Genomic DNA, 19969 nt, shown 5'->3' with positions numbered 1-19969 from the left:
TCGGTTTGGGAAGCACCCCGTTCTGGGAAATCCTCAAGTCTAGGTGTCACAGCAGCACAGTGGCCGGAATTCTTTGACGACCAGCACAATTAATCCACCAACCACGCCTACCAGACAGGTGATTTTCCATCTCGCAGGCCAGGAAAACCGCAGCGGCTCGGGGCGGGGAAGGGGCTCTGCCGAGTCGGGCAGCAGTCGGGAAGAAGCTGAGGAGCCGCTAGCCAGCCCCGCAGCGGCCCAACTGTGGCCTCGAGCGCAAGTCCGGGATTTTCTCCCCAGGACCCAGCTATGCTCAGCAGTGGAGCGGCTGCGGCGAGCAGGAAGGGGGAGAACCAGCACCTGCCGGGTCTGGAGGGGAAGGGCAGAGCGGAGGGCTCGGCGGGGCTCAGGGGCCGGCTCACCTTGTCCTCTGGGTCCTTCACCTCCACGAACATGCCAAGGCCGGGGGTGGCCGGCTGGTACTCCTCCCGCTGCTTGTCATACAGCTGCGTCCGGTAGTTTCCTGGAGGAAGTGGGGCGAACCCAGGTCAGAGGAGCGCGAGGTGGTGTGGAGTCGGGCCCCGCCAGGACGCGACGAGACCCGCTGCTCCCGCGCCCCCCGCCCCAAGACCAAGGTCTTGTTCCAAACTCTCCCCTTCCACCCGCACCTATAACCATGGTCTCGTCCGGAATCTCCTCAATAAAGCACTTCTTTTCAGTCTCCCCGAAGTGGAAGAAAAGCGCGCCTCCGCGGGCCGCAAAACACCCCTCCCGGACCAGCTCTGCAGCCACCCTGCATTTGTCACCACAGCCGAAGGCGGCGGCAGCACGTGACCTTGACGCAGCCGCTGGGCCTGCCGGGATGACGAGTTCCACTGGCTGGACTACAAGTCCCGAGATGCCCTCGGCTCCAGCTAAACAGTACCTGATTAGGGGGCGGATTCCGCTCGCAAAAGAGTTAGGGCCACAGAATTGAAAGCTTTCCGTTGATTGTCGTGGTGGCCGGCGAATGGTAGTGATTATTAGCTTTTTACGGATGCTGGAAGTATGTTTGTGTCGTATGTTATGCTGTATGTTTGTGGTGGCAGAGTGAATTATGGGCAAATACAGACTTAAAACCGAGGAGCCCAGACTTTCCCCCACGTGTCTGCATTTACACTTGGGGCTTGCTTCCATTTTAAAAAACTGAGCTTTGAGGGGGTCTGAGTGGCTCAGTGAGTTAAGCGTCAGGCTCTTGATTTCAGCTCAGGTTTTGACCTCCCAGGTCCTGAGTTTGAAAAAGCAAAATGCAGGGGCGCCTAGATGGCTTCCTCAATTAAGCATCCCCCTCCCGATTTCCGCTGAGGTCATGATCTCAGGGTCATAGGATTGAGCACTCGTCCCACAGCGGTTCAAGGCGGAGTCCGCTTGAGATTCCCTTTCTATCTCATTCTGCCCTACCCCCGCCGCCCGGCGCCAAGTTCGCGCGAGCTTTCTCTCTCTAGGATAGACAAATCAATCTTTAAAAAAAAAAAAAAAAAAAAAAGAAAAGAAAAAGAAAAAGAAAAAAGAACAAAAAACCCTCTGAACTTTGAAAAAGTGACACAAATGGTGCGCCAACTTACTTTGGCGGGAGGAAAAAAAAAAAAAGCCAAGGAGACTCCCTTTACCTTTTTTGCTCTCCAAAACCCATCCACTCCTAGATCTGATCTGTATCGTCCCAGGCATCCCCGCACAGCATCAGCACCAGACGACATCATCCACGTGGGCTTTGCTGCAGGAGCTGGGCGGTGGTGGCTCCTCTCCAGGCCGGGTTTGGTGCCCTACTGGCCCGCAGGTAAAGGAGTATTGGTGGGGGTCTTGGGGACAGTCACCTGTTTTGGAGGGCTCTGTGCTCAGTGTGAGATCAACAGAGGGTCTGTGTCTGCCCTTCCAGGATTTTATCCAAATTCCAGTGTATTTGGCAGGTCTTGGAACTTAGCAGTTTCTGACTGTGCCACCTAAAGGCTTCAGAAAACTTGGAGGTTTTCTTTATAATATGGGTTCTCTTTGTTGTTTCGTTTGGTCTTAGGGAGTGACGTTTAATGAGAATGTGTTGACATCCCCCCCCTCATTGGAAGTCTTTACCTCATTTTTCCTAACAGTAACAATAAAACATCATCTTAGTTCACAGAGCACCTTATTTTTAACCATTCCTGAGATGAAAATGGTTAAGATTTCTTTCCCCCAATTATTTTTTTCAGTGATCCGTCTGTTTATTTTGGGGAGAGAGAGAGAGAGAGAGAGAAGATGTGGGTGCGCACAGGCAGGTGAGGGGCTGAGGAAGAAGAGAAGGTTAAGCAGACTCCCTGCTGAGCACAATGTGGAGCTCCATCTCACTACCCTGACGTCACAACCTGAGCTGAAACCAAGAGTCAGTGGCTTAACTGTGCCACCTAGGCACCCCACACCTCATTATTTGCTCTTAAGTATATTACTGCAATAACAATTTGTGTTCATTTTCTAAAAACGCATTACTGTAGGACATGTAGGACTCTTTGATAAGAGAACACAAAATTCCCCTTTCACAATTTGTACCAATTATAGTTTCACCAGCAGTGTACTATAGTGCTTAATTTCCACACTTAGGTCAAATATTCTCCACCTTTTTAATCTTTGCAAAAGATTAAGTCTTTTGCAAATCTTCAAAAGATTTAAACTTTTAACGACTCTTTAAAAGAGTTTATCTTTTGCAAAGATTAAAAAGTGTATGAAAAGTTGTATTTCCTTTTATTTTCCATTTATTTTCTTTCCTTCCTATCCTTTTCATCTTTATCTCCTCAGATGCTGAGGGTTTCTTCTTGGTCATTTGATTTCTTCTGTGAATTGCTGGTTGTGTTGTTCTTCTTTTTTTTTTTTTTCCTTAAGATTTTTATTTATTTATTTCAGAGAGGGAGAGTGAGAGGGAGAAGCAGACTCTGCTATGTAGAGAGCCTGACCCCATCTCAGGACCCTGAGATCACGACCTGAGCTAAGGCAGACACTTAACTGACTGAGCCATCCAGGCACCCCTGGTTGTGTTTTTCTTTTCTTTTTAAAAAAGATTTTATTTATTTGACGTAGAGAGACAGTGAGAGAGGGAATACAAGCAGAGGGAGTGGGAGAGGGAGAAGCAGGCTTCCCGCCGAGCAGGGAGCCCCATGTGGGGCTCCATCCCAGGACCCTGGGATCATGACCTGAGTTGAAGGCAGACTCTTAACCAACTGAGCCACCCAGGAGTTCCTGGTTGTGGTTTTCTTAGTGCTATTATAACTACATGCTGATGTCACCACGATTCAGAATTAACAAATGGCTTCAGAATTAATAAATGATAACATTTTATAATAGAAGTTTCTAGTATTTTTAAACTTGAACTTTTTATGTTGAGATAATTATAGATTCACATGCAGTTGTAAGAAACAATGCAGAGAGACTCAGTGTACCCATTACGTTTCCCCTATGGTAACATCTTGCCCACGTATAATACAATATCACAACCAGACTATTGACATTGATACAGTCAAGACATGGGACATTCCATCACCACAGGGATCCCTCACGTTGACTTATTATACCCACACTTTACCTCCCCGTTCCTTTACTCCATCTTTCACCCTAGACAGCAAGTAATCTGTGCTCTCCGTTTCTATAACTTTGTCATTTCAAGAATGTTATATAAGTGTAATCACTCAGTATGCAACCTTTTGAGATTCGCTTTTTCCATTCAGTATAATTCTCTGGATATTTATGCAATTTATTGAGTGTTTCCACAGCTTCTTTTTATAGTAAGGAGTAACTATTGCACATAATATATAGAGATATAATTCTGAGATACCCACAACTAAAAGGGTAACAACTGAGCTGTTAAAGGAGCAGAGATTTTGGGTTTTACTGAAGGTAAACTGGTATAAATTCAGATTAGTGTGATTTAACTGTAAGATGGTAGATATCATTCCTACAGTAACCACATAGAAAATAACCATAGGGGGCGCCTGGGTGGCTCAGTGGGTTAAGAGTCTGTTTCAGCTCAGGTCATGATCTCAGGGTCCTGGAATCGAGCCCCGTGTCAGGCTCTCTGCTCAGCAGGGAGCCTTCTTCCCCCTCTCTCTTTGCCTGCCTCTCTGCCTACTTGTGATCTGTCTGCCAGATGAATAAATAAAATCTTAAAAAAAAATAAAATAGCCACAGAATATATACTAAAGGAAACGAGAAAGGAATTTAAATGTTTCACTACTAAAAAATTAACTAAATGCAAGAAGACAGTAAAGGCAAGACATGAGGGACAAAAAAAGCTATAAAGCAAACAGAAAACTAATAGCAAATGACAGAAATAAGTCCCTCCTTATCAGTAATTACTTTAAATGTAAATGGATTAAACTCTCCAGTGAAAAGGTAAAGATTGGCAAAATTGGTAAAAGCCATGACCCAAGTATTTGTTGTCTATGTACGGGAGACTTGCTTTAGATCCAGACATACAAGTGAAAGAATGGAAAAGGCTATTCCACGCAAACAGTAACCAGAAGAGAGCAGGGAGACTATACTAGTATCAGACAAAATAGACTTTAAATCCGAAAAGCTTACAAGATATGGTAATGGCACAAAGAGAGACACATAAATCTATGGAACAGGATAGAGAGCCCAGAAATAAACCCCACTTATATGCTCATTTAATCTACAACAAAGGAAGCAAGAGTATATAATGGGGAAAAGATGGTCTTTTCAATAAATGGTATTGGGATAACTGGCAGCTATAGGCAAAAAAAGAAACTGGATCATTTTCTTACACCATACACAAAATAAACTCAAATTGGATTAAAGACCTAAATATAAGACCTAAAATCATAAAATTTCTAAAGGATAATATAGGCAGTAATCTCTTGGGCATTGGCCTTGGAAACGTATTTACGGAAGGGAACGGAAGGTAAAGGAAACAAAAGCAATAATGAACTGCTGGGACCTTTTCAAACTAAAAAGTTTTTTGCACATCAGAGGAAACCATCAACAAAATGCACAGGCAACCTACTGAATAGGAGGAAACATTTACAAATGATATATCTCATAAGGGGTTAATTTACAAAATACATGAAGGACTCATACAATTCAACAGCAAAAAAAAAAAAAAAAAAAAACAAACCCACAAAACAAACCACCCCCCAAACAATCTGATTAAAAAATAGAGAACCTGAATAGACATTTTTCCAAAGAAGTCACACAGATGGGCAACAGACTCATGAAAAGATGTTCAACGTTATTCAAGATCTAGGAAATACAAAACAAAATCACAATGACATATCACCTCACAGCAGTCAGAATGGCTAGATTCAAAAAGACAAATAAAAACAAATGTTGGTGAGGGTGTGGAGAAAAAGGAACTCTTGTGCACTGTTGGAGGGAATGTAAATTGATGCACCACTGTGGAAAACAGTATGGAGTTTCCTCAAAAAATTAAAAATAAGACTGCCATACAGTCCAGGGGTACCTGGGTGGCTCAGTTGGTTAAGCATCTGAATTTGGCTCAGGTCATGGTCCCAGGGTCCTGGGATTGAGCCTGCGCTGGGTTTCCTGCTCAGCCAGGAATCTCCTTGTCCCTCTTCCTTTCCCTCTGCCCCTCTCCTTGTTTGTACACACATGTTCTCTCTCTCAAATAAATAAATAAAATCTCAAAAAGAAAAAAAAAAAAAGAAAGAACTTACCGTGCAGTCCAGTAATTCCATTGCTGGGTGCCCAAAGAAAATGAAAACACTTTTTTGAAAAGATATATGTACCTCTGTATTCATCAAACTGTTATGTATAATGCCAAGACATGGAGGCAACCTGTGTCCATTGATAGACAATGGATAAAGAAGAAATGGTATCTATCTATCTTCATATATATTCATATATATGTGAATATCACTCAGCCTTAAAAAAGAATGCAATTTGTGATAACATAGATGGACCTAGAGGATATTACGCTAAGTGAGGTAAGTCAGACAGAGAAAGATACCATATGATTTCACTTATATGTGGAATATTTTGTTAAAAAAAGATTTTATTTATGTATTTATTTGAGAGAGAGATAAAGAGAGAGAAAGAGAGAGCATGAGTGGGGGGAAGGGCAGAGGGAGAGGGAAAAGCAGACTCCTTGCTGAGTGGGGAGCCCGATGTGGGGCTCGATCCCAGGACCCTGCGATCATGACCCGAGCCAAAGGCAGACGATCCACCAACTGAGCCATTCAGGCGTCCCTTAAAGATTTTATTTATCAGAGAGAGAGGGAGAGAGAGAGAGATCTTGTGCATGAGTGGGGGAGGGGCAGAAGGAGAGGGAGAGTGAGAATCCCAAGGAGGCTTTATGCCCAACATGGAGTCTGACTCAGGGCTTGATCTCACAATGCTGAGATCATGACCTGAGCCAAAATCAAGACTTAGAGATGCTTGATTGATTGAGTCACCCAGGTGCCCCTGTAATAAGTCTTTAAATCAGGTAGTGTTGGTCCTCAAACTTTTTTTCTGTTTCCATGTTCTTTTGGACATTCTAGTGCATTTCAGTATGAAGCATCAACTTGTTAATTAAAAAAAAAAACCTGCTGGGGGGATGCCTGGGGGGCTCAGTCCATTAAGTGTCTGACTCTTGATTTCGGTTCAGGTCATGATCTCAGAGGTCTGAGATTGAGCCTTCCTTATCCATTGTCTATCGATAGACACAGGTTGCTTCCATGTCTTAGCATTGTACATAACGGTTCGATGAATCAGAGGTACATGTCAGGCTCTGTGCTCAGTGGGGAGTCAGTTCAAGGATTCTCTCTCTCTCTTTCCCCCTGCCCCTGCTCTCTCTCTCTCTGAAATAAATAAATCTTTAAAAAAAAGGAGAGAGAAAAAATATGCTGGGATTCTGATAGGGATTGTGTTAAATTTGTAGATCAAGGTGAGGAAAACTGATATCTTTTTTTAAAAATTTTTAGAAGATTTTATTTATTTGAGAGAGAGAGAGCGCGAGCGAGCGAGCATGAGTGCGGTGGGGGAGGGGTAGAGGGAGAGGGAGAAGTAGGCTACCCGATGAGCATGGAGCCCGATGAAGGACTTGATCCCTGGACCCTGGAATCATGACCTGAGCGGAAGGCAGACATTTAACCAACTGTGCCATCCAGGCGCTAACAACTGATATCTTAACGTTATTGTGTTTTCTGGTTTCTGAATACTGTATACCTTTTTGTTCATGTAGATCTTTAATTTTTCTGAGCATGTTCTTATGTAGTTTTTGGTTGTTTAAATCAATCAATTAGCATCAGATAATTCAGTTTCTTTTTTTAAATTTTTAACAGATTTTCTTTATTTATTTGACAGAGATCACAAGTAGGCAGAGAGGCAGGCAGAGAGAGAGGGGGAAGCAGGCTCCCTGCTGAGCAGAGAGTCCAATGCGGGGCTTGATTCCATGACCCTGGGATCATGACCTGAGCTGAAGGCAGAGGCTTTAACCCACTGAGCTACCCAGGCGCCCCAGATAATTCAGTTTCTTTATTGTACATGTTTTGCTACTTATTTGCAGTTAATTACAGTGAAAAGTGGAGCCAACAGGAAAATGACACATACCATTTCAACTCACTACGCATTTGCCAGAGCTCATGGTATGTTCCCACTCAGCTCTAAGGGGGCCGGGAAATACAATTCTGTTACCCATCTGGAAAGGAAGAAAACCAGTAATATTGGGTGACCATCACTGAAGACTATCATAATACCCTTTGTGGCCTACCCAACAGCCGTTCTCCATCCTTTATTACTTGCTAAGAGAACCCCAGTCCTGTCTACTCTCTTCTGGATGATATCTGCTTTAGGAAAGACGGGACCTTTCATGGCAATCCCATTCCTTCCTTTTTGGGACTAGGGCATTAACCATGTTCTGGGTAAGAGATGTAAGGATGTCTATTTCTGGAACTTCTGGGAAGGTTTTTTTCTCTCCCTTAAAAGAGGACATCAGACAATGAGCACTTATCTTTCATGCCTTGGTGGCAAGTTATGATGTGATTACTTTAGAGCTGCAACCAAGAGGGGGAGTGATGGACACTAAAGATGACAGAATGGTAAGCTGGACAGATGCTGGATGATTGAAGGCATTGGTGTGCCATATTGAAATGATTGGTCCTGGAACCACCCTACCGGTAGACTTCTTGTTAGAAGGCAAGAAATGTCCTTCCTTTGGCCTTTTTTAGGCTTGGGTTTTCTGTCAGGTGAAGCGAGAAGCATCTAAATATACCAGACAGCTGAGTCATGAGTTGGGAATTGTGGTAAGGACTTCATCTGCATAAAAGTAATGTAATCTCATTTCATTCCCATAAGAACACTGTGCCCTAGGTGTTATTATATCCTTTTTGTGGGTAGAGAGATTAAATCATTGCATGAGGCCACACAACTCTAAGTGGTAAAAAGAAGGACGAAAGCTTTTGGTCTAGTCTATGCAAAGGATAACTTGACATCATTTGTGAATATTCTATACCTTCCCTACTTTCATTTTTCTCTGAAGCATATGTAAAAAGTAGAATTGTAGTGTTTCACCCTAAGAACTCAGAAATTTCCAGGGGTATGGGAAAATACCAGAGAATGTAGAGCTGATTAACCTTATGATTTATTGTTATCTAACTTTAGGCAAGTATTCTCTTTTTTTAAAAGATTTTATTCATTTATTAGAGAGATAGCAAGAGAGAGAGAGAGAGCATGAGTTGGCAGGGGGAGTTGCGGGGAGAGGGAGAAGCAGGCTCACCGCTGAGCAGGGAGCCTAATGTGTGGCTCAATCCCTGGACCCCGAGATCACCACCCAAGCTACGGCAGACGTCCCCAAGTATTCTTTTTTTTTTTTTTAATTTGGATGAATGTGTTCTATATTCTTACTAGGCATCAGCAATACAAGCATTTAGTTACTCATTCAAAAGGAAAGGAAATGAATGACAGGGTGCCTGGTGGCTCAGTCAGTAGCTGCAATTCTTGATCTTGGGATTGGGAGTTCAAGCCCCATGTTGGGTGTAGAGATTACTGAGAAAAATAAATAGACCTTAAAAAAAAAAAAAGAAAGAAAGGAAAGAGTGAAAAAAGGAACACAGCATGAAGTCAATGCTTGATACTTACATATTATGTCATAGTCACAACCATCCTATGAGTATTTTTTTTAAAGATTTTATTTATTAGGGAGAGAGAGTGAGAGAGCACAAGCAGGGTGAGAGGCAGAGAGAGAGGGAGAAGCAGACTCTCTTCTGAGCAGGGAGCCTGACGTGAGACTCCATACCAGGACCCTGGGATCATGACCTGAGCCAAAGGCAGATGCTTAACCATCTGAGCAACCCAGGCATCCCCATCCTAAGAGTATTAAATATACCTATTTACAGAAGGGAAATCTGAAGGTTAGAGTAAGTGGTCAAGCCAATAATTGGTGGAACTCTGATGTTATGGGATAAGATTGAAAACAGTTATGTGCCTGACCCCTTATAAAATGTTTTCTCACTACATACTTGGTATGCTCAGATATTATCTACTATCTGTGGTTTGTCTCGGAATGAAGCTGGGCTTCATCATAGCCTGGGCCAGCTTTCTATCTCTACCTCATTCATTACTAGTAGCATGGCCTTGGGTCAGTTATTTTATTTTATTATTATTTTTTAAAGATTTTATTTATTTATTTGACAGAAAAAGAGATCACAAGTAGGCAGAGAGGCAGGCAGAGAGAGAAGGGGAAGCAGGCTCCCCACCGAGCAGAGAGCCCAATGCGGGGCTCAATCCCAGGACCCTGCAACCATGACCCGAGCCGAAGGCAGGGGCCACCCAGGCACCCAGGTCAGTTATTTTAATCTCATGCAGACTGCTTCTTCATCTGTATTATCTGTATCACAAGGTGATATAACTACTTCATATGGTTTTGTGAAGCTTGGGAAAATAAAGACAGTGTCCCGGGCTCTCAATTAGTGACAGGTATTATATTGGCACAGCTAAGGAAATTATGATACACAGTGATCAAGGTAGTAGTAAATGTTCACATAGTTCAGTGATATCTATGCTGGGGCCAGAATATAAACCTATTTCTGCAACGGGCAGAAGACATGAACAGATATTTTTTTCAAGGAAGACATCCAGATGGTGAACAGACAGGTGAAAAAATGCTCAGTATCACTCATCATCAGGGAACTACAAGTCAAAACCCCCATCGGGGGGGTTCAGTTGGTTGAGTGTCGCACTCTTGATTTTGGCTCAGGTCATGCTCTCAGGATAGTGGGATCGAGCCCAGCCTCAGGCTCTGTGCTGTGTGTGGAGCCTGCTTGGGATTCTCTCTCCCTTTGCTGCCCCAAAGAGATTAGGAGCTCAAGGATTACGAAGTAAGTTTTTAGAGGGTGGAGATGATTAGTCCTGATTCCAGATTCTAAAATATGGCCAACCAATGAATATTTGTTTTTGTGTCTCTGCAGTTTTAGCTGCTGATGAAACCAACAAACAAGATAAAAAAGGTTCTGGCTCTTGAGTTTATAATCTAGTAAAAAGAGCAAATTATAAATAAATAAACAAAATAATTTCAAGCAGTGGTAAATCATAATGGATTGATGTAAGAAAGCCTGTTTAGGTAAGGGATAGAATCCGGTCTTAAATGATGAGGAAGTACTGGGAGGAAGATTGTCTGGGCAGGAGGAAACTAATGCAACTGGAAAGTTCCCTTGATGGTAATGAGCTTGGGTGTGTTCATGGGAGAGAAAGAAAACAGAGCATTTGAGCACTGAAAGTGGGGATGAGAGTGGTGGGAGATGAGATTTCGGGAGGTAGGGCAGAGGCCTGCTCAGTAGGGTCTTGAGGGTCATGGTAAAAAGTTGTGGGTTTTTAGGGTGCCTAGGGGGCTCAGTCCATTAAGCATCTGGGGCGCCTGGGTGACTCAGTGGGTTAAAGCCTCTGCCTTCAGCTCAGGTCATGATCCCAGGGTCCTGGGATCGAGCCCCACATTGGGCTCTCTGTTCCCCGGGAAGCCTGCTTTCTCCTCTCTCTCTGCCTGCTTGTGATCTCTGTCTGTCAAATAAATAAATAAAATCTAAGCATCTGCCTTAGGCTCAGGTCATGATTCCAGGGTCTTGAGATGGAGCCCTGCTTCGTGGGGAGCCTGCTTCTTCCTCTCCCTCTGCTGCTCCCCCTTCTTGTGCTTGCACACTCTGTCAAATAAATAAACAAAATCTCAAAAAAAAAAAAAGGTGGGTTTTTAGTAGTTGGAATAGGGAATTACTGGAGTGCTTTATGTAGGAGTGTTAGCCTACCTGGCTTATATTTTTATCTTTTTAGGATTTTATTTATTTTGAGGGGCGCCTGGGTGGCTCAGTGGGTTAAGCCTCTGCCTTCCGCTCAGGTCATGATCTCAGGGTCCTGGGATCGAGTCCCGCATCGGGCTCTCTGCTTGGTGGGGAGACTGCTTCCCCCTCTCTCCCTGCTGCCTCTCTGCCTACTTGTGATCTCTGTGTCAAATAAATAAAATATTGGGAATAAATTTTTTTATTTATTTTGAGAGAGAGGAAGAGAACATGAGCAGGGGAGAGGGGCAGAAGGGGAGGGAGAAGCAGACTCCTTGCTGAGCATGGAACCTGATGTGGGGCTCAATCTCAGGACCTTGGGATCAGGGCCTGAGCTAAAGGCAGGAGCTTAACCCACTAAACCACCCAGCTGCCCCTGTCAGGCTTATATTTTTGGAAGGATCACTCTGGTTGCTCTTTGCAGAAGAGCAAAGACCAGAGTCTTTGGATCATGGAAAGACCAGAGTGGAAGCAGTTAGGGTGGCTGGGATTAGGTATATGTCAGTGGAACTGTACGCAAGGAAGAGCAAATTCTCATAATCCTCTTTGACTTCCCAAACAAAAGAGTCCCCCACTTAGGGTCGCCACATAAAATACAGGTGCTCTGTTAAGCTTGCATTTCAGTAGAATAAGGTTTTTTTTTTGTTTTTTTTTTGTTTTTTTTTTTTTTTACTACGTGTTCCCAAATACTGCATAGGAAATTCTGAAAACCTATTCGTTATCTGAACGCAAATAAAAGGGGCATCCTGCCTTTTTACGTGCTACATCTGGCAACTCTACCCCCACGAGAATGTGAACTCCTTGAGGGCAGAACCTGCGTCAGTCTGGTCCCACACCTACGTGGTGGCGTAGTGCCTGCCGGGCACACAGCGGGAGCCCGCACAGGCTCACCGAAAGAATTAATGAAGGATTTAGGGAAAGAATAAAAGGAGGCACGGGAGCCCCTTGGTGCGGAGGTGCGGACGGGGGAAGTCAGAGAGAATGGGCTGCGCGAGGGCCGCGACACTGGCAGGCAACTTCGGGGAGGTGAGAAGCGGCAGACGCGCTGAGGTCACTGGCGCCCGCTGCCCTGGTGACGTCATCACGCCCGCGCTCTCCGCTTCGCCGGGGCTCTCCGTGGCGCCGGCGCCGCCTCGGCTGTTGTGGTGACGGGGGGGTTTCTGCTGACCCCGGCCCTGCTCAGGCCGCCTGCGGAGCGGTCCAGTCCCGGCCGTGGCCGTCCGTCCCTGTCATTTACCGAACGCCTGCAGGCCTGGCCGCTCCCCCGCGGGGAGAACTTCTCAGGGCCATGTCCAGGCCGAGCAGCGTCTCCCCGCGGCCGCCCGCTCCTGGAGGCGGCGGGGGCGGCCCAGCTCAGGGCGGCCCTGGGGGCGGGGGCCGGGCGAGGGGGCTGAAGGACATTCGTATAGACGAGGAGGTGAAGATCGCGGTCAATATCGCTCTGGAGCGCTTCCGATACGGGGACCAGAGAGGTGAGGTTCCCGACGGGGACCCCGCCGGCTGCCCCGTCTCCCCCACGCCGGGACCCACCGTGTAAAGGGGCCGCCTCAGAGTGGGGCGGGAAGGCTTGGGCCGCCCCCCCAGCTCGCGGCGCACTGGAGCCGGCCTCCGCGGCGGGCCCGGGGCGCGCTTTGTAGCGCTGGGTGGGAGGCACGGGCTCCCTGCATATCCGCCGGGCTGAAGCACTTACCTGGCGTAAGTCAGAAGGTGGAAAGAGGCGCGTTGCTCCCCTGCAGGACGCGTTTCTTTCCCCCAGAGAGAGGCCTTCAGGCAGGCAGCTTGGGGGCGTCGAAGCCACAGTTTTTAGGTATTGATCCCCCCCCCCCACCTTTTTAAAAGGAGATGGTGGTAGCCTTAGCTGAGGCACGTTTAAGCTACAGCAGGAGAGCAGAGGACACCAGACGAATAAATGCTTGGCAATATTTTAGTGCTTGGTTGAAATCCCGAAAGCATCACGCTTAAACACCGAAAAAAATTAAACCGGTTTTGGTGGATGAAACGTCTTTCATATCCCTTAAGGCTAGAAAGCTCCTTGCCTTGGGTCATCGCGTGCAGAACCCACAGCCAACCCGCGGTGATCTGTACAACATAGTGTCCATTCCAATTTGCTGGCCTAGGTGGAGGCCCTTGACTTTGGAACCTTACAGTCCAGAACAGGCAGGGACTTGAGCAGAGTCCGTTTGCCGTAAACAAAGCCTCAGCAATAGGAAAGGAACACGTCCCCTCTACGATAGTGAAATATTAATTCTAGACAGTTTTGAAAGCAAAGACAATGGAGTTTGACATTGAGCATTTATAATGCTTGAGCATCGCTCATTGCAGAAGGAAACGAACCTTTTGCGAATTAAGCAGGTCAGGACTCAACTAAGTTAAAGCAGGAAAATAGGTTCATCAATTAGTCATCTTACCAAATTGAAGATTCCAGTACAAATAAGAGGAGTAATCTTTGGTGAGCAGGAGAGTCCTCTATCACGTTTAGATTTAATTTTTATTAATATGGTAACTCTGGTAGACATTCAGCAATTAATTGAATTAATCACGACTTCACGCATAAAATGACCTTGTCACAGAATGTGAAAATGACTTTTCACATAAAATCACATATGCTTAAAGGATTTTTTTTTTTTTTTTTAAGAATGCTTTGGGGAGGGGAAGAGAGAGGGAGAGAGAGAATCTGAAGCTGACTCTATGCCCAGTGTGGAGCCCCACTTGGAGCTCAGTCTCACAGCCCTGAGATCATGACTAGAGCAGAAATCAAGAGTCGTGTGCTCAACTGACTGAGCCACCCGGGCGCCCATTTTTTTCACATTTTATATCTGTATGTTTATTGAAGCACCTTTATAGAAAATTGTGTATTCCCAAATGGTCCTTTGTGTGTGTGTGTGTGTATTTTTTTTTTTCCATGTAGAAATGGAATTTCCTTCCTCTTTGACCAGCACTGAAAGAGCCTTTATTCATCGATTGAGTCAATCTCTTGGTTTGGTCTCTAAAAGTAAAGGGTAAGCTGATAGCTTTTCTTATTTAAACATAATTATTTACCAAAAAAGAGAAATGTTCCTGACTCCATTTAAGTAGTTACTACTGTTTTAGATTCACATCCTTAATTATATTGTAGATAAACTGATTCATGTCTGTACCAAACTCAGCTCTTTGCATTTTCCGTTAGGGGGTTTAAAAAAAAAAGTGAAATTTAAAGTGTAAGAAAAATAGTTTAAAAGTTGAAGTTGCTTGCTGGAAGAAAGTGTTTTCTTTTTTCGTAGAAACTAGTCTCCTTTTTAAAAAAGAATGGATGGACTAAAGATAATAAGTACAATTATTTACAGAACTATTTCTTTTAATGTTACTATACTGTAATGGTAACTTTAGAATACATAATCATTGTTTTCTTTCCCATCAGCTTAGAATCTGGTGATTAAAAATGACTAAATAGGGGTGCCCGGGTGGCTCAGTGGGTTAAAGCCTCTGCCTTCCGCTCGGGTCATGATCTCAGGGTCCTGGGATCGAGCCCCGTATGGGCTCTCTGCTGGGCAGGGAGCCTGCTTACCCCTTTCTCTCTCCCTGCCTCTCTGCCTACTTGTGATCTCTCTCTGTCAAATAAATAAAATTTTTTAAAAAATTGACTAAATAAAATGGTCCTATATTTGAGGACCACTGACCACAGAGAGAAAAAGTCGTTTGAACTATCCAATTTGAAGGGCTCAATTTTAAAATTACATGGAACAATTTCATTTTGGGGATAAGAATGATGGGATTGCTATATATAGCAGGGTTTCTCAATATTGGCACTACTAACATTTCAAACTGGATAATTATTTTGGAGGGCTGCCTTGTGTATTGTAGCATATCTAACCTTACCCAGGAGCAACTCCACTCGCCGTTTTAACAACCCAGAATGCCTCTAGACAGTGCCAGAGTGATCTCTTGTTAAGAACCAGGGATGGGGAAGAAAGATAAAATTTCAGCTTACCAGGGTTTAGGTTAAGAAGAGAGAAAACAAAAGATTATGAGGTCAATATTTGTAACAAACAGCAGGATAAGTCCTAAGAGGAAAGTATCTGATGTAGGAATGTCTGGCTTTTGAATGCCCACAATGCTACATTAGAGGAAGATGGGCTTTAGCTTAGGTGAACGTGCATTTTGAACATCACTAAGGCCAGGGCTGGAAAACAATGGTAGATTTTGGGCATGCCCATATCATAGTCATCTGGATAAGTTAAATACTGCACTTGCAGATGAAAAGAGTACAGAGCCATAATCCTTTATCCAAAAACACTTGGAACAAGTGGATTTTGAGATTCAGATTTTAGGGTATATTTGAAATGTGTTATGTAATACCCCTCATAAGGTACAGGCATTACATTTAATCACAATATTTCTGCTGGTAACCATGGATGTTCGCAGTAAGATAAATAAATACTAGAAATAGACTCATGTCCATGTAGTCAGGCTTTCCTGACAAATGTAGTTGCTGCCTTTAACCTTAGAAATAAAACTGCCAGTTACTTTGCGAGCAAGAGGTGGGTTTCTTTGGAAGTAGGGGGTTGCAGGCTGGGACAAGCAAGCTACTACAAAACCATCTGCAAGTCCAACAAACAAGAGAGATGAGCATGATTTTGTGGAGAAGGAGGAAGTTGGGAGGGGTTGTTCTGAACAAAAGTTAGAGAGAAGCCAGAAGGGTGATGACAGTTTCTCATTGGCTGGGTTTCAGGGATGGTTGATTTCTTGTAGAAGAAGAAGAAGCAATATAAAGCTTTCCTGTTGAGGTCCGTAGTAGAAGCTCCTTTTCTTTCCTTTTTTTTTTTTTTTTTTTTTTTTTTTCCCCACAGAGTGGGAGGGAAAGGGGTAGAGGCAAAGGGAGAGGGAGATAGAGAATCTTAAGCAGGCTCAACACCCAGCATGGAGCTCGACACAGGGCTTGATCCCACAACCCTGAGATCATGGCCCGAGCTGAAATCAGGAGTCAGACAGATTAAATCTTAACCAGACTTAACCAACTGAGCTACCCAGGTGCCCCCAAGTTTCTTTCCTCTTGAGGCTCCTCAGCTGGGTCTGTAATAGACAATTCTTCCTGGAACTGACATGAGTAGTTGGGCTTGTCCTACCAGTCTCCCTTGCTCACATCCCCTTTCCACTAGTGTGTTTCCACTTAGTGAGGTTTCCCTTTATTAATTTTCACAATGCAGACTTACAGAAATCTTCCAGTTTTCATTGTTGTTTGGGTTAAGAGTTGCTGCTAAAAGGTTGTCTGAAAGCATTTGTTGTAAAGGCACAGTTCTGTAGCTCCATCATTTCTGTGGTCGAATGGGTTGTGAATTCTGAACAGTTAACATGGAAATGACCTTTAGAAATTACCCTTAGAATAGCAGTCCCTTAGAATGGATGACATCTGCTTCTGTCCAGTAGCACGATTGTTTAAGGGATGGTCCCAAATGGAGAAACCTGGGGCAGGGGAGAGTTCAAGATAGAAGTTATCAGGACAAAAAAAGGTGGATGAGGAAACACTGAAAGGAGAGAGGAAAAAAGATGCTGAGGGAAGCCAGCCAACCCTGCCTTCTCATCTAGACTCTAGTCACTATTCCTTGTGCTCTACAAACCCTCTAGGGAATGTCCTAGCACTTTCCCTCCCCTTTTTATCTTTGATTAAAGGTAGTACAATGTTTATCTAGTGGTCCTTGCGATTTTCAAATGCCTTTTCTTCTTTTCACGTATAGGAAGAACTTTGAATGTGGTTCTTGTATCCTTTCTTTTCACTTACATGAGAATTTGTACCTGACTTACATTTTTATGTTTTGTTTTGTTTTGTTTTCTTAGATTTTTAAAATTTATTTGACAGGGAGATGGAGAGTGAGCACAAGTAGGCAGAGTGGCAGGCAGAGGGAGAGGGAGAAGCAGGCTCCCTGCTGAACAGGGAGCCCGATGTGGGACTCAATCCCAGGACCCTGGGATCATGACCTGAGCCGAAGGCAGCCGCTTAACCATCCAGGCACCTGTTTTTATGGGTTCTTTTGTTCACCATTGAGTAGAGGATTTTTTTCCCCCACTTCCTTAGTTTTTCTGCCTTTTTCCCCGCTTTTGTACCTGGTATCATGGTTTCTTAATATGTATTTGAGAGAAAGCCTGGTGTGGAGGAAGAGGCAGGCAAGTTGGATTTGACTCCTTGTGTCTTACTGCCTCCTTCTCCAGCTTTGGTCATGGCCCTTAACTTTCAGGGCCCGTTTTCTTAAATGTAAAGTATGAAGGAGTTAAATCTCTTTGTTTTAGTTGAGATTCTGTAGTTTATTTTGAGCATCTTACAAGGTCTGAGAATAGATTCTAGGCTTACTGTGTGAAAGTTTACACTTATTTTTTCTCATCACTTTCTCCTTTTTGCTCTCCTTTCTTTCAAAATTCAACCATGTGTGCTGGATTTTGTTTTTCCTTTCCTCCTGAAGAGTTGGATAGATTTTGCAATTGATTACTTGTTGTGGATTACTTTTTATAATTGCTCATCTTTGGGTGAAAATTCTCTTGTTGGAGTAATGTCCTCATATTGTGCTCTTTAGTGTAGCCTAAAGTTTTGTTTGAAATTGTCGGCAAGCTTCTCCATACTGAAATTTCACCTCCTTATAATTTGTTTCCGTTTTTCCCCAACTGAAATCTGAGTTTTTGTTTTAAGAGCACACTTTTCTGAGTCTCATGAACAGAACAGAATTTCTTTTCCTGTTCTTTCTAGTCTTTTGTTACACAAAATGAAATTTACCAAATGAATTCTGTTAAAGACTTGTGGAAAGAGAAACTGTGAAGTACGTGGAAATAGGTTTTCCAGGTACAGGTTTCCTACCCTGTGATTGCTGACATTCCTGCTTCCTAGGTATCCATGTGTTCTAGTCACCCTGATTGCAAGTCTCTACCCTGTAAGAAAGCCCCCCTTTTCAGATTCAGGTTCCTACCTCCATCGCCTCTTGCCTGGGAAGATTATATACTGCACTTTTCTTTTCTGCCCCTACTTCAAATAGGAAAAATTGGTTAAAGGTTACTTAAGTGTCTTACTGACTTTCTGGGCATCCATTGAAAAGAAACAGCCTACGATGCCCAATAGTAATAATAGTGACAGTTCATGTTCATTAAGTACTCTTATGCAGCAGGCCTGGTGCTGGAGGCTTTAAGTAGATTAGTTCATGCTGACCATAGTCTTAATCAGTAGATACTATTAATAACATCCGGTATCTGTCTAATAGGTGAGGCAGTTTGGGGTTGGAGACATTAAGTAATTTTCCCAAGAGCACATAGCTAGCAAGGGGCAGAGCCAGGATTTGAACATAGTTAATGTTTCATTACTTTTTGATTGTTTATAGGGGCACAGTAATGTCCTAGGAGCTGTGAGAAGTTAAAATGGAAATATTAGGTAGATCTTGCCTTTAAGTTGTTCATAGTCCAAAGTCACAGAATGAACCAGTGTGCCACCATCATAGTGTCCATGACATGAGAGCAACTTTGTTTAGTGACAGAGTTGACGGATTGGTTTATTAATTTCCACATAATCACAAAAGAAAGTACGAATTAGTGTGATATAAACTTCAATAAATTCACAATTCTATTGTACAGTATTGGGAAGAAAATGATTTGGAGTTAGGTTTTTGCATCTTTCTGCCTAAAAGAAGTATAAATTAAGGAAATAGGAAATGATGCATCTGTAAGGCATCGTGTGAATGTGGATTATTTTTTGAGACATTTAGCTCCTTGGTGGCTGTGAGCTTCTTACATTGTCATCTCAGATTTTGGCTCTTTAGCTTATTTTTTTTTAAGAAAAGGATTATTAGAGAGAGAGAGTGTGCGGGTGCATGGACGAGGGGCAGAGGGAGGGGTAGAGTGTGCATGTGCATGTGCACGTGCATGAGCAGGGGGTAAGGGGAGGGGCAGAGGGAGAGAGAGAATCTCAAGCAGACTCCATGCCCAGCACGGAGCCCCATGAGGGGCTCAGTCTCATGACCCTGAGATTATGACCTGAACTGGAACCAAGAGTTGGGCACTTAACCTACTGTGCCACCCAGGTGCCCCCTAGCTGATTTTTTCAACTGTTTACAGATTAGGAGAGTGGAGAATAGTAAGGCATATGGTTCTATTTGAGGTAAATGTTCAGTAACATGCTGTATAAATTGACAAGTTAATATTAAAATTGCATCAAATTTGATGAGTTAATAGTTTTTTTTTTAAAAAGGAAGAAGCCATGGTAATGCCAAACTTCCTGATAGCATGTATTGATTACTTTTACACTTTGAAAGTTAGATGTTATGTTCTTTGCCTGTAATATTAGCACATTTATGTTTAAAATTCACATGTGGAGCTTGCATTTTATTTTGAAAAAATTGTGACATTAATTATTTAGCATTGTGCAGTTAGTTTCTAGTTAATTTTGCTTTGAAAAGGCGTCTCTTAACGGTTTTCTTCAAAGAGTAGTGCCACTTCGGAATGAAAACATAATGAGATTTCAGTGTGTTAGTTTACAAAGTAGGACAAATCTCTGGTGTTTTGAATGTTTTCATCCTCACAACAAGATAAATATTTTATTGAACATTTCACTAATCTTTATTATTTACCGGTGTCACTGGTGCTGAATGTGGCAGGAATGAGAGCACTAGGAGCCACAAGTAGAATCTTCCTAAAATATAAAAACTATCGAGTTGATTATATCTTTCTACCCTACCATCTGTGTTCAAAATGAATTCAGTAAA

General features: G+C 43.5%; 2 protein-coding genes across 4 annotated transcripts in view; one reads left to right on the top strand and one right to left on the bottom strand.

The window, feature by feature from the left end:
- Positions 1–113: 113 nt before the first annotated feature.
- On the bottom strand, positions 114–2090 carry LOC125101226 (transmembrane emp24 domain-containing protein 9-like). Its single transcript, XM_047731813.1, has 4 exons — positions 2086–2090; positions 648–904; positions 402–502; positions 114–307 (listed from the first exon to the last, which is right to left on the bottom strand). The coding sequence occupies exons 1-4, from the start codon at positions 2088–2090 to the stop codon at positions 293–295; spliced, it is 378 nt and encodes a 125-aa protein (XP_047587769.1). The 3' UTR covers positions 114–292.
- Positions 2091–12361: 10271 nt separating this feature from the next.
- The window catches only part of YTHDC2 (YTH N6-methyladenosine RNA binding protein C2), a 76793-nt gene continuing 69185 nt past the window's right edge, over positions 12362–19969 (top strand). For all 3 annotated transcript variants that reach the window (XM_047729708.1, XM_047729707.1, XM_047729706.1), the window contains exons 1-2: positions 12362–12730; positions 14167–14257. In XM_047729708.1, coding sequence (XP_047585664.1) covers positions 12547–12730; positions 14167–14257 — 275 coding nt within the window. In that variant the 5' untranslated portion in view covers positions 12362–12546. The remainder of the gene's footprint in view (positions 12731–14166; positions 14258–19969) is intronic.

Source organism: Lutra lutra, chromosome 5 (genome assembly GCF_902655055.1).
Source record: "Lutra lutra chromosome 5, mLutLut1.2, whole genome shotgun sequence".
NCBI classification, from domain to species: domain Eukaryota; kingdom Metazoa; phylum Chordata; class Mammalia; order Carnivora; family Mustelidae; genus Lutra; species Lutra lutra.
Note: the sequence above shows the minus strand (reverse complement) of the source record. Positions and strands in the feature narration are given on the sequence as shown.

Bases quoted from the DNA above. Each gene is read 5' to 3' on its own strand.
- LOC125101226 (XM_047731813.1), bottom strand. The intron at 503-647 runs GTGCGGGTGGAA...CACTTCCTCCAG, and splicing joins GGACGAGACCATGGTTATAG to GAAACTACCGGACGCAGCTG.